A 12393-nucleotide genomic window follows, 5' to 3' on the forward strand; every position below is an offset into this window, starting at 1 on the left:
AGATGTCCTTCGTCCTGGAACCGGGCAGGCAACACACCATGCTGGATTCCCGATCCAGCTCGCAAAGGATACGATCTGTCCTCCTAATTATAGAATCCCTATATTGGATGGGCTTGCCTAGTCAGCAACACATCTGTGGCAAGATTTTTAAAACATTTGTCATAACAACATTTACTTAATTATAAATAAAAACCAAAAGAACTGCTGATGCTGTAATCAGAAACAAAAACAGAAATTGCTGGAAAAGCTCAGCAGTTCTGTCAGCCTCTGTGGAGAGAAATCAGAGTTAGCATTTCAGGTTAAGTGACCTTTCCTCAGTTCTGAATTTAATCTGTCATCTATCAAACCATTTCCAACTATATCTAAATTATTCTGCAGGTCATTCCACTGAATCATGGAGGCATTATCTTCATTGTCCTGTATCAGCTGCAAATTTAGTAACACCGAGCTCAAGATGATTTATAATGTTAGCCCTTGTGTTCAGGTTTCCACTATTCAAGGACTGTGGAACTACAGCTTCGGTCACTATTTTACCATGGGCAGGTTGAGGAAGGAGGTCCCAAGTCTACCTCGTCTAAAAAGGGAAATCAAATCCCATATCTTTGATGTGTTTCGGAACCACATTCTATCCATCCAGCTAATTGGGTAACTATCCCTCCCCCAAATAAAGATATTAGACAAAATAACATGGCTGAACTGAGTGAGATTAGAATAATCAAATCTAGTTAAATACCTGCATTCTCTGATAATCTGACTTTCCGTTGGATCTTGCAGTAATACTTCTGCTGTTCTTTCACTAAGTCAATGTGCAGCACACGACGACACTGTTGCCCATGTAACAAAGTGAAAACATCTAGCTGCAAGAAGCAAATTAGAATTAATTAAGAAAATATAAACTATGAACAGATGTAGCCAAAGTTTTTATGCTAATATGTATCTGTTTCTTAAGTTGCAAATAGAGGCTAACTTGAAAAACTACTGAGATTGCCATGCTTTAAGAAGCTTAATGGCAAAACCACTTGATTTTTCTCTTCCCATTCTATATAGTTAATTCAGTTCCTCCAGCAGCATTACAACAATGACAATACTTTAAAGGTATTTTGTTTATTTTAAACCTTTGTTCTGTACATCCATCATACCTGGGTTTGCTGACTTTTATTGGCTCCACTGAAGTAGTGCCTCAATTTTAAAATTCTTCCCCTTGTTTTCAAATTCCTGCATAGTCTCAGCCCCCTCCCTTACTCTGTAATCTCCTTCTTGTCCACAAACATTAAAATCTCTTCATTCTTCCAATCTTGGCCTCTACAGCAACTCCCATTTGTTATTATTCCACCACTGGTGGTTGGGCCTTAAGCTCCCTGAAGTCTTAAGCTCTGGAATTTCCTCCCTAAATCTCGGTTAGTTCTCTCTCCTTTAAGGGCATTCTTAAAAACCTACACACTTGACCAAGCTTTTGACATCTATGCTAATAAAACCTAACATACTCAAAATCCCATTTTATTATATAATGTCACTGTTAAGCATCTTGGGACATTTCAACATTGCACGTATTATGGGTTGTTGTAAATCATTAAGGGATGTCATGACATTGCGAAAGGCACCATATACATGCATATTATTCTTCTTTTGTATCACTGGAAGGAAATTTTAGCATAAATATAAGCCAGTATTGAAAACAGCAATTCCCCAACACAGGCACTTTCCAGCTGATGTGCACAACTAAACGTTGTGCCGAATCATGTTCTTTCCTACAAAATTACTAAATGATTAATCATTTGATGCATGAATGACTTCAGCCAAGGACCTCACAATATAATGTGTTAAACAAAAATGTCAATCTTTACCCATATTCTTGGGTTCTTTCACTGTAAGTGAAAACATTGTATGCTGTTGAAAGGAATCATGCTGGTAGTTGGAAGTGATGGGCAAATTCAAAATAAGGTCGTACGGGCTTTGATGAAGACAGAGTAGCAAGTCTTTTTGATTTATTTCTAGAAAATAAATATGACTGATTGGTTTGGCTTAAATACTTGCTTTTCAATCCATGTGTTTTATTTTAAATCAACTTCTGCTTATTTATATTCACCATCTACTTTGTTAGCTGTTTTTAAGAATGGAGGTGAGCATAAATGAAAGGCATGCAGTACTACTTAGCAAAAATTAAACAATTCCATGATGTCAATTTTCATATTATCTGTTCCACTGTGATATGTTACAATTTTATGAAAATGAAACTTCAGCTGAATTAAGTCACAAGAACAATACATATGTTACATAAGGTGCGATTGCCTGAATGGAAATATAACAGCACAAGTAGACATTGGTTAGACATAAAAAGGCAGATAAATAGAAGTAAATTGCAGGTTACACTGAAGATCGAAAACAAATTTGATACAGCTCTAGACTTATACAAAGAACATCTGGCATGGCAAGAAACTATATTAGCACTTCTCCAAACGAAATTCTGAAAAATATTCCTCCTACCTGTCCATTAGCAGAGCCAGTAATAAACTGATTAACTCTGTTGTCCATGCACAAGCTTAATAGAGGGGAGCCTAGATATAAATGAAATACTTCAGGCTTATATCAGGAGGTATATCATCAAACATACAGTTTAGAAATAGTTGCACGTTAAATGATCCACACATCTTTAGATTTTAGATTACATTTAGATTACATTACAGTGTGGAAACAGGCCCTTCGGCCCAACAAGTCCACACCGACCCGCCGAAGCGTAACCCACCCATACCCCTACATTTATCCCTTACCTAACACTACGGGCAATTTAGCATGGCCAATTCACCTGACCTGCACATCTTTTGGACTGTGGAAGGAAACCGGAGCACCCGGAGGAAACCCACGCAGACACGGGGAGAACGTGCAAACTCCACACAGTCAGTCGCCTGAGGCGGGAATTGAACCCGGGTCTCTGGCGCTGTGGGGCAGCAATGCTAACCACTGTGCCACCGTGCCGCCCGCCGCCCACATCTGGGGTGACCTTATAGAAGTTTATAAAATTATCAGAGGCATAGATAGGGTGAATAGATAAGGTCTTTCCCCTGGCATGGGAGAGTCCAAAGCTAGAGGGCCAAGGTTTAAGGTAACAGGGGAAAGATTTAAAAGGGACGTAAGGAACAGAGGGTGGTGTGCGTAAGCATGAGCTATCAGAGGAAGTAGTGGATGTTGGTACAATTATAACATTTAAAAGGCATCTGGATAGGTACATGAATAGGAACGGTTTAGAGGGATATGAGACAAATGCTGGCAAACGGGACTAGATTAATTTAGGATATCTGGTCAGCATGGACAAGTTGGATCAAAGAGTCTGTTTCTGTGCTATACAACTCCATGATTCTATCTTTGCTGATGAAAAATTTAATAAGACTGATGAATACTTACCTGATAAAACTGGTGACTGATAGAGTAACATATTCCTGGTGAGATCCCAAACCTTACATAAAAAACAGAAATGTCATTGCGACAAAATAATGTTTGTTACGCTGCACATCAATATGTTGCCAAATATAAATTTCTGTACCAAGGAGGCATTTTCTAAAGGATATGTGCCTTAAAGTTCAACTTCAAAAAGCTTTAAATTTTTCACTAATACTCATGATTCAGTAATGCACTAAACCTGGTGTAATTCCTGCAAGGCAATAGATGGTATATCAAAAGAGAGGTGCCCAAGGACCAAACTATTTTGTCCTCCTGTGCTTGTAGTCCATCTTAAGCACAGATAAAATTGGCATGTTCCGACCAGATCGTAGAGCTGATCTCTCATTAGACACTGTTAGCCCACACTGTTGGCATCATTCTGCATTGCAAAACAGCCATCCAGCCAATTGAGCTAACCAACTCCCTGCTTTAGGCACACTTCAGGTACCAATCAAGCACCAAATCAATGTTTACCTGTCAGAGCACAATAATTTTGGTCAATGCCAAGCTAGATTGGTCAGCAAGGTGGTTGGGGGGTGTCTGGCAACTGTCTACAGTTCAGTTTTGCAATCTTGCTATTCTACAATAATGAATGACAGATCTAAGCTCTGCCAAATTTATGAGAGAAAGGATTCTCTCGCTCTGAATGCAGTTAAAAGTCCTTTAAACACTACTGACAGAATTGGTCTTCCTAAAACTCAATTTCAGTAAAATTAGTGCCCTTTACCATACATTACCAGGCTGAGTGAAACTGGCTGCATGCCTAATTATAAGTGGTTTTACAATATGGATCTGCACCAACTATAAACTGGTGAGTGAATCCCCAAACTAATTCTAATTAGCTTTTACAACTTTTCCAAATAGCAGGATGAAAGGCAAACAGTGCTAGGGAACTTAAGCAGCTCATGGTGACATTTCAAGCCAATGTGTACTTAAGGTACTTTTCTAGTAACTGGCAATATTATGGCACCTAGATATGCATTCTTCAACTGTGGCAAGCTTGCATGAGTTGGTGCTGCTCTGGCTGCATCAGGATCCATGACATGAACAAAGCAACCTTGAAAAAAGCCAGGATTTGAACTGGTGCTTCAGCATTGCTCACTAAATTGATTATGTGTGCCATTGACAACTGTTCACAGAATTGGTTTCATAAATTGGCTGATCAAAACTGAAGTAGCCAGATTTATAATCAGTAAGGGAATCAAGGATTAACCAAAAATGGCAGGAAAGTGGTGTTGATGATTATCGGATCAGCCATGATTTCATTGAATGGCAGAACAGAATACTAAATGGCCTACTTCTGCTCCTCTATCTATGGTCTTAAGAAGTTGTGGCTAACACTCTCCTTCTAAGATTAAAAAACCATGAGATAATGCTGAATCTGCACATGACAATGATAATTGGAAGTATACTATGTGCTCCTGAATTTCCTAATATACAAAGAATATTGGAGCCAAGTAAAGGTTTCAACAGGAATGATCTCTGGAAGGGCTAAAAAAAGGAGTGTATTGTGAAAATTAAGCGGGGAGGTGTGGAAATCTAATATAGTAGCAGTTATCAAGTTAACACAATGGTTTGAAAACATAGTAATAAATTGGCATCCGGGGGAAGAGGTTGTACCGTCAGCAGGATGTACTTTAATCGTGCAATTTCTCTACACTCAAGACAAATTCAGCCTCCGTTCTCACTAGAAGGGAACTGCAATAAACTGTAGGTGCTAAAGGGCTGTCATGAGGCAGTTTGCTGGGTTACAGCCCAGTCAAATTTGAATGGCTGTGGCATTGAATCAGTCTGCAGGCAGGGGAGGCTAGAAGTCAGGTTTCCGTCAATCCTTTTACTTTTACTCTTGCCTGCTCCTTCAGGTTTCATGATTCTATAGGTTTTACAGAATTATAAGCACATACAGCAGAAACATGCCTGTGACAGGTTTCTGAATGAGTTACCCGATTAATTGCCCTCCCTTGCTCCTGCTCCATAACTCTGCAAATGCCTCCTTTTTAATGTAGCAGCCTCCTGGCTGTTAAAACACACAGACTACTAATTTGGCCAAACAAGCAAGAAATGTTGGGTACATTGGCCAAGTAAAACTCTGAAGTCACAAAACCACATACCAGACACATCACAAAAAACAGCAATGAAAGTAGCATAATGAAAAAGGCAATAGTTATCCCCAACAATTTATCTTACTAAACAAAGAAGAAAGTTAAAAATCACAAAACACCAGGTTATAGTCCAACAGGTTAATTTGGAAGCACTAGCTTTCGGAATGCAACACTTTCTTCAGATAGTTATGGAGTAGGACCATAAGACACAGAGCTTATAGCAAAAGATTACAGTGTAATATAAGTAAAATGATATATTTAACAAACCTCGAACCTCCACAACCACCTGATGAAGGAGCAGCACTCCGAAAGCTAGTGCCTCCAGCTAAGCCTGTTGGACTATAATGTGGTGTTGTGTGATTTTTACCTTTGTCCACCCCAGTCCAACACTGGCTCCTCCACATCATGGCAAACAAAGCAGGGCCCAGACAGAAAGGCACTAGGTCCTGCTACACAAAGAAACAAACAGTAGCAGCCATCCAAATAAGTGACGCTGTTTCAAACTTTTAAGTGAGTCTCCCTGATTGGCAAGAACTATTGGAAGTTTCAGACAACCATCTAAAAAGAGTGCACCTGCAGACCGCATTCTTTCATCATCTGGAAAACTTCTAGGGAGATCAGTATGGCAAAAGGCAGAAACTTGCTGACCATCCAGAAAAATAGAGAGAGGAAAGAGAAAGCAGCTTCACAGTCCCAAAGACTAGAGAGAAGGAGAGAGAGAGAGGAGAGAGGGAGAGAGAGGAAAACTGCATAAATCTACAGGAGACCCAGGAATTATCGTCGGCTTAAGGGACCAAATAAAGTTATTGTAACTTGTTTCCTAATAAAGTTGGGACTGTTTATCAATGGTATCGGCTTGTGTCTGAAGTGATTTGACCACTTCAGTATTATAGGGATCTGAGCAAATTCATTCATAGCATTCTGGTTGGAGTTGTGTAATTTGTTTTGAGGAGGAATTATAAAACATTAAACACATACACAATTTCTATTGAAGATTACAATTGAACCTGTTTTCACCATCCTTTTCAGGCAGTGCATTTTAGGTCAGGCCAACTCTTGTGCAGAAAAGAATACAATTTCCTTCATTTTCTGTTGCCAGTTGGAACAGTTTTTCTCTACTCTATCAAAACCACTTGGAGGAAGAATTTATTGACTGGCCTACAATGGTCTCTTCAGGGACCAGGGGTTAGGTTACTTCAGATTTTGGTACAATATTTGGCACAATGTACTTTTTATTGTGCATCAGAGTCCTACAAGCAGCCTGCCCATTTACAAGTCTGCCTGTTTACAGCATTAGACAAGCTTTGATTATCAATAGGGCAGCTGAGGAGAACACTGCCCTTCCACTAAGCAGTTTTAGAGTCCTGGCCATCAGCTTTTCAGAACGATGCATGTGAATTGAATTTCTCCCCCATTGACTCAGTGCAAAGGAATGGTACATAGATGCTTTCTCATTCACAGTGTACAGGTAGTTTTGGTATGATGCGCGTTTTGGCAGCACAATTTGGCTAGAGCATCGCAGAAGAATTAGGGAATGGTATTTTTTGAGAACGCTTACCTCTGTTCGCAATAGCACAATTCCAATGGTTTGTGCATTTCATTTCGCGCCAGGATCTCCACAACATTCTGCGCATGCGCTACATTGGTGCCAGTTTTCATGCTGTTCTGTACATGCATCAATGTCCATGCCAAAGTCTCCGCACTGTTCTGCGCGTGCGCGATGTCAGCGCCAGTCTTCGTGCCATTCTGTGCATGCACCTTCAGCTACCGACAGGGCAGCTTTCTATGAAAGGTACTGTACCGAGTCGAGCTTTTTTACATTTTTTACATGTACTGTGTTAAATTTAATTTTATTTCATTAATAAATATGATTTCAACCTTCATTCAGGCTGTGCCATACTTTACATCAGACTTTTGGGTGATTTTTGAGCGATCGTGAGTGTATTTTTGGCCGGTTTGCCCCTAACCCCACTTTTCCCATCGACCCCATTATTTCTATTAAGCAATTTTCTGTTAAGGGACGTTTCACTGGAACGCAACTACCCGTACTTCAAATTATGAGTGCCCTACTAGAAGTGGTCGTTGAAGAGAAATTGCAGCATACTCTATCCACTCCACCCAAGAATTCCTGAAGACCATCAAAGACACTAAGATAGAAGAGGATGAAATAATAGTCTTCTTTGATGTAACAGCCCTGTTTACATCAATCAACATTAACGTGGCCAAGGAAATACTGACTACACTGTTAGAAGACCCAAAGACACATACACCAAACACCACTAACTTCATTAACAAGGACAGTATCATCAAGCTAGTGGACCTATGCCTTACCACACACTTCACGTTCAACAACAAAACCTACAGAAAAACCAACACCCATGGGATCTCCGATATCAGGGTTCTTAGCAGAGACAGTAATGCAGAGACTTAAACAAACAACTCTGCCAACCATCCAACCCAAACTTTGGGTCCGCTACGTGGATGACACCTTTGTCATCACTAAGTGAAACAAATTAGAGGAAACATTCAAGACCATCAACAATACCCTTACTGGCATAAAATTCATTAAAGAGGAGGAAAACAACAACAAACTGCCATTCCTAGATGTCACAGTAGAGCGAACAGCTAATGGGGAACTTCAAACCAGCATCTACAGGAAAACAACACATACGGACCAAATATTGTACTACAGACGCAATCATCCCAACACCCACAAACGAAGCTGCATCAGAACATTATTTCAATGAGCCAACACACACTGCAGCATAGAGGAATTACGCAGAGCAGAGGAAAATCACCTATGAACACAGGCCGCCGATTTCTCAGCAACAAACCCAAACAAGCAGACAAAACACGTCCAGAAACCCTAACCACTCTCCCCTACATCAAAAACACCTTGGAAATGACTGCCAGACTACTCAGACCCCTTGGCATCATGGTAGCCCACAAAACGAACCAACACACTGAAACAGCAGCTAATGAACTTGAAAGATCCTATACAGACAATGAACAAAACTAATGTCATTTACAAAATACCATGCAAGGGCTGTAACAAACACTATATTGGACAAACAGGCAGAAAACCAGCCACCAGGATACATGAACACCATCTAGCCACAAAAAGACATGACCGTCTCTCACTAGTATCCTCACATACACCACTTCGACTGGGACAACACATCCATCCTAGGACAAGCCAAACAAAGACATGCATGAGAATAAAGACATGCATGAGAATTCCTAGAAGCATGGCATTCCAACCGGAACTCTATTAACAAACACATCAAATTAGAAGCCATCTACCACCCCCTGAGAAAATGAACCGGAAGTGACTTCCCCACAGGAAATTTCATCACCAACCCAAAGAAACCCAAACATATAAATAGAAAGCAGGAAATTTCAGCAGTGCTTTGCCTGAGGCCCTCTGAAGATGTTATCTAGTAGAGTGACGAAACGTCTGGAAATGAATCTTCCAGCTCAGCGAGCAAACCTACATGCAAAACCTCAACCTGAGCTACAAATCTTCTCAAAACTCGCTAATTGCAGCATAATTTAACCAGAAATGAGAAGTAAATTAAACGTGTACAGGAAAAGGAAATGTGATTCAAATGGATAGTCACTTTAATTGCTAGCACTGGCAAAGATACATTTTGTAGTTATGGTTTGAATTTAGCGTGAAGAGCTAGAAATGACAATAAATGAGGCAAAGATCAATCTGTGAAGTCATGATGTGCAGGTGCCGGTGTTGGACTAGGGTGAACAAATTTAAAAATCATGCAACACCAGGTTATAATGCAACAGGTTTATTTGGAAGCAGTAGCTTTTGGAGCACTGCTCCGCCCATCAGGTAGCTGTGGAGCAGGATAATAAGATATAGAATTTATAGCAAAGGATTGAACAAACCTAGACTGCTGTTTAACAATATATCATTTTAGTTGCATGACACTGTAATCATTTGCCATAAATTCTGTCTTATGATCCTACCTGATGAATGAGCAGCACTCCCAAAGCTCGTGCTTCCAAATAAACCTGTTGGACTATAATCTGGTGTTGTATGATTTTTAAATCTGTGAAGTGAATAACTTGTCTTTGGAGGCTGGAAAATACACATTAACAAAGTAGGTAATACCATGAGAAAGGAGTGGGAGATGGACAAGTTTATGGAGAAAACTGGAGATATATTCTGATTGAGCACATCAAGGCTGGAAATACTAGAGATGACTTTCTAGAAGAAAAACAGCTTTATATTTTGAAAAAATGTAAAACTGGAACCTCCATACCTTAAAAGTCCTGTCTTCAGAGATCGATACAAGTATGTTCGATTGCCAAGGGGAAAATTCTGCAGCAGTTACCACACCAAGATGACCTTCTAAGACTGCCAAAATATCTTCCTGCTAATGGAGCATTAAACACTGCCATATAAGTGGGCCAGTTTTACAAGATTATATATTTCTCTTTTTAACCTAATATCCTATCACCTGCATGTTAATGTTAAAAGGTTGTATTTATTCATCATTAACAATCTATTAAAAAATTGATGGTTAACTTTCTTTAATTATACATAAGAAAAATGCAAAAGATTTAGATCATTATTTTAATTCATTAAATATGCTTAATAACGTGATGGATGAGGATACACATGGCGGTTTATGCATGTTTCTGCATTCAGGTCTAAAATGATATATTTTGATGGAAAGAATGAGGAAAGAGGAACAAATGAGGAAAAAGGGTGCAAAAGCTTGGGTACCTAGAGAAATGCATGTACGAGACACTGAAGATGGCATGGCAGATTAAGAAAGAGGTTAATAAGACATATGGGATCCTGATTTTTATAAATAGAGGTATAGTCTACAAAATCAAAGAAGTGACGGTGAACCTTTACATAGTCTCAACTGGAGCAGTGTGTCCAATTCTGGATGTCACACTTTAGGAAGGATGTAAAGCTTTGCAAAGGGCATAAAAAGGATTTTTAAGAATAGTTCCAGGGATGAGAGACTTCAGTTGTACAGGTTGATTGAAAAAGCTGGGCAAGTTCTCCGTAGAGAAGCTTCAGAGGGGATTTCAAATAGGTTAAATCATGAGGAGTCTGGGCAGAGTAGATAGGAGAAACTGTTTCCATTGATGGTTTCCATTATGACTTAAAGGACACTGATTTAAAGTGAATGGTAAAAGAACCAAAAGAACATGAAGGAAGTCATTTTCACACAGTAAATAGTTAGAATGAAGAATGCAACACCTTAGAGTGCGGTGGATGCAGAGTCAATCATGCCTTTCAAAACAGAATGAGATAATTATCTGAAATTGAAAGAAATACAGGGCTCCTGTGGAAAAAAAAGGGAATGGTACTATCTGAGTTTCTCTTGCAGAGAACTGGCACAGAAACAATGGAATGGATGGCCTCCTTGGTGAACCATTATATGATTATAACAGCATAATAATCAAGGGTTAACAATATAATGTCCTTAAATGTTGTTCTGCCAGCTTAATTTAGAATTATATTCAACTTCTGTTCGCATGGCAAATTATATGCAGTGCACCATTAACTTTGCAATAACACTCAGAAAACTCAAAAAATCGACTTATTATGTGAATTCAAATGCCACACTACTGCAGGTGAAGAGATTTATTAATGTTAGGATTGAGTAATATTGTATATTGGGTAGTTTCAAAGAAGTCTTTCTCTCCAGAAGTAGCAGTCACCATTTGACAAATACTCCCCGTTCTCTCCTTCATCTACTCCAGAAAGACCCTCCTATTTAAGTGTAGAAATGTAGGGAGAAGCTTGGTGACACAATGGTCTAGGTTTTCTGCCTGGATGAAATTAAAATTTTATTTCATTAAATGAAACGCATTTCTACCACTTTCCCTTTTCGAACCCTGGATACAAAGACCACCTCTTCTGCTCTGAAGTCTGGTATTCTAAGAGGGACCTCAAAGGTTCACCATCTTCTCATTTTACAGACTCATCACCCCTTCCCTTCTGCAAGATATTCTCAAATCCCCTTACTTTGGTAAAAACAAAAAAACTACAGATGATAGAAATCTGAAAGAAAAACAGAAAAGTGATGGAGGAACTCAACAGGTCCGACAGGATCTGAAGAGAGAAAAACAGAGTTAATGTTTCGAGTCCAGTGCCACTTTGGTAGCAGCCAGTTGTTCTGTGACTGGCTAAACCAGGCAGGCATCTGCCACTTTCTATCTGTTTTGGATGAGCAGCAGATAAGCAACATGCAGACAAGCTTGGCAATTAAGATAAACTGGGACGAAAATACAGGCCTATGTATGCACTCTGCATTCACCTGCTCTCCAACTTGAACCATCCTATGAGTTAAAACTGACAGCAATAATTCAGTTTCACTATGCTCTAAAATAAGGTAAGCAATAATGATGTTTTTAAACTCACCTTGCAGTTCAACACATAGATTTTGTTGTCTGCGCAGGTTATCAAGGTTTGGTCATCTGGACTAAAGCATAAATATAAAACTTTTCCCAGCAGGGTTCCTACAACATTTCCTCTAGGGTCCAAGCCTGCAAGTATCAAATCAAAAATTACAGAAGTACAAATATATACAGATATTAAGCCAAGGTTTTAGTCACCAGTAATTCTTTCTACATTCTAAACAGAGTTGCAGAAGATATTTGACAATGTGACACAGAGGAGACAACACTAATAGAAAATATTAGGTGCAATTCAGCACACTGGATTAAAAAATATACATAGGGAAGGAAACAGGAAATTTCTTCAGGCAGTGGGAAGGGTATTGCATTGCCCCTCATGATTAACATGGGGATAGTGCAAGAAACTGGTGGTGAAGTAGAAGATCAACCATGATCTCACTGAATGCCAGGTGACCCT

The 12393-nt window shown here is 39.4% G+C and overlaps 1 protein-coding gene across 5 annotated transcripts in view; it reads right to left on the bottom strand.

The window, feature by feature from the left end:
* The window catches only part of wdr27 (WD repeat domain 27), a 531763-nt gene that overhangs the window by 502736 nt on the left and 16634 nt on the right, over window positions 1-12393 (bottom strand). For all 5 annotated transcript variants that reach the window (XR_006312430.1, XM_043695384.1, XM_043695383.1 and 2 more), the window contains exons 3-7: window positions 11941-12065; window positions 9818-9931; window positions 3400-3451; window positions 2485-2555; window positions 734-857 (exon numbers count right to left, since the gene is read on the bottom strand). Coding sequence is in view for 4 of the 5 variants with exons in the window: in XM_043695384.1 (XP_043551319.1) it covers window positions 734-857; window positions 2485-2555; window positions 3400-3451; window positions 9818-9931; window positions 11941-12065 (486 nt within the window). In the remaining variant the exon portion in view is untranslated. The remainder of the gene's footprint in view (window positions 1-733; window positions 858-2484; window positions 2556-3399; window positions 3452-9817; window positions 9932-11940; window positions 12066-12393) is intronic.

Source organism: Chiloscyllium plagiosum, chromosome 9, assembly GCF_004010195.1.
Source record: "Chiloscyllium plagiosum isolate BGI_BamShark_2017 chromosome 9, ASM401019v2, whole genome shotgun sequence".
NCBI classification, from domain to species: Eukaryota; Metazoa; Chordata; class Chondrichthyes; order Orectolobiformes; family Hemiscylliidae; genus Chiloscyllium; species Chiloscyllium plagiosum.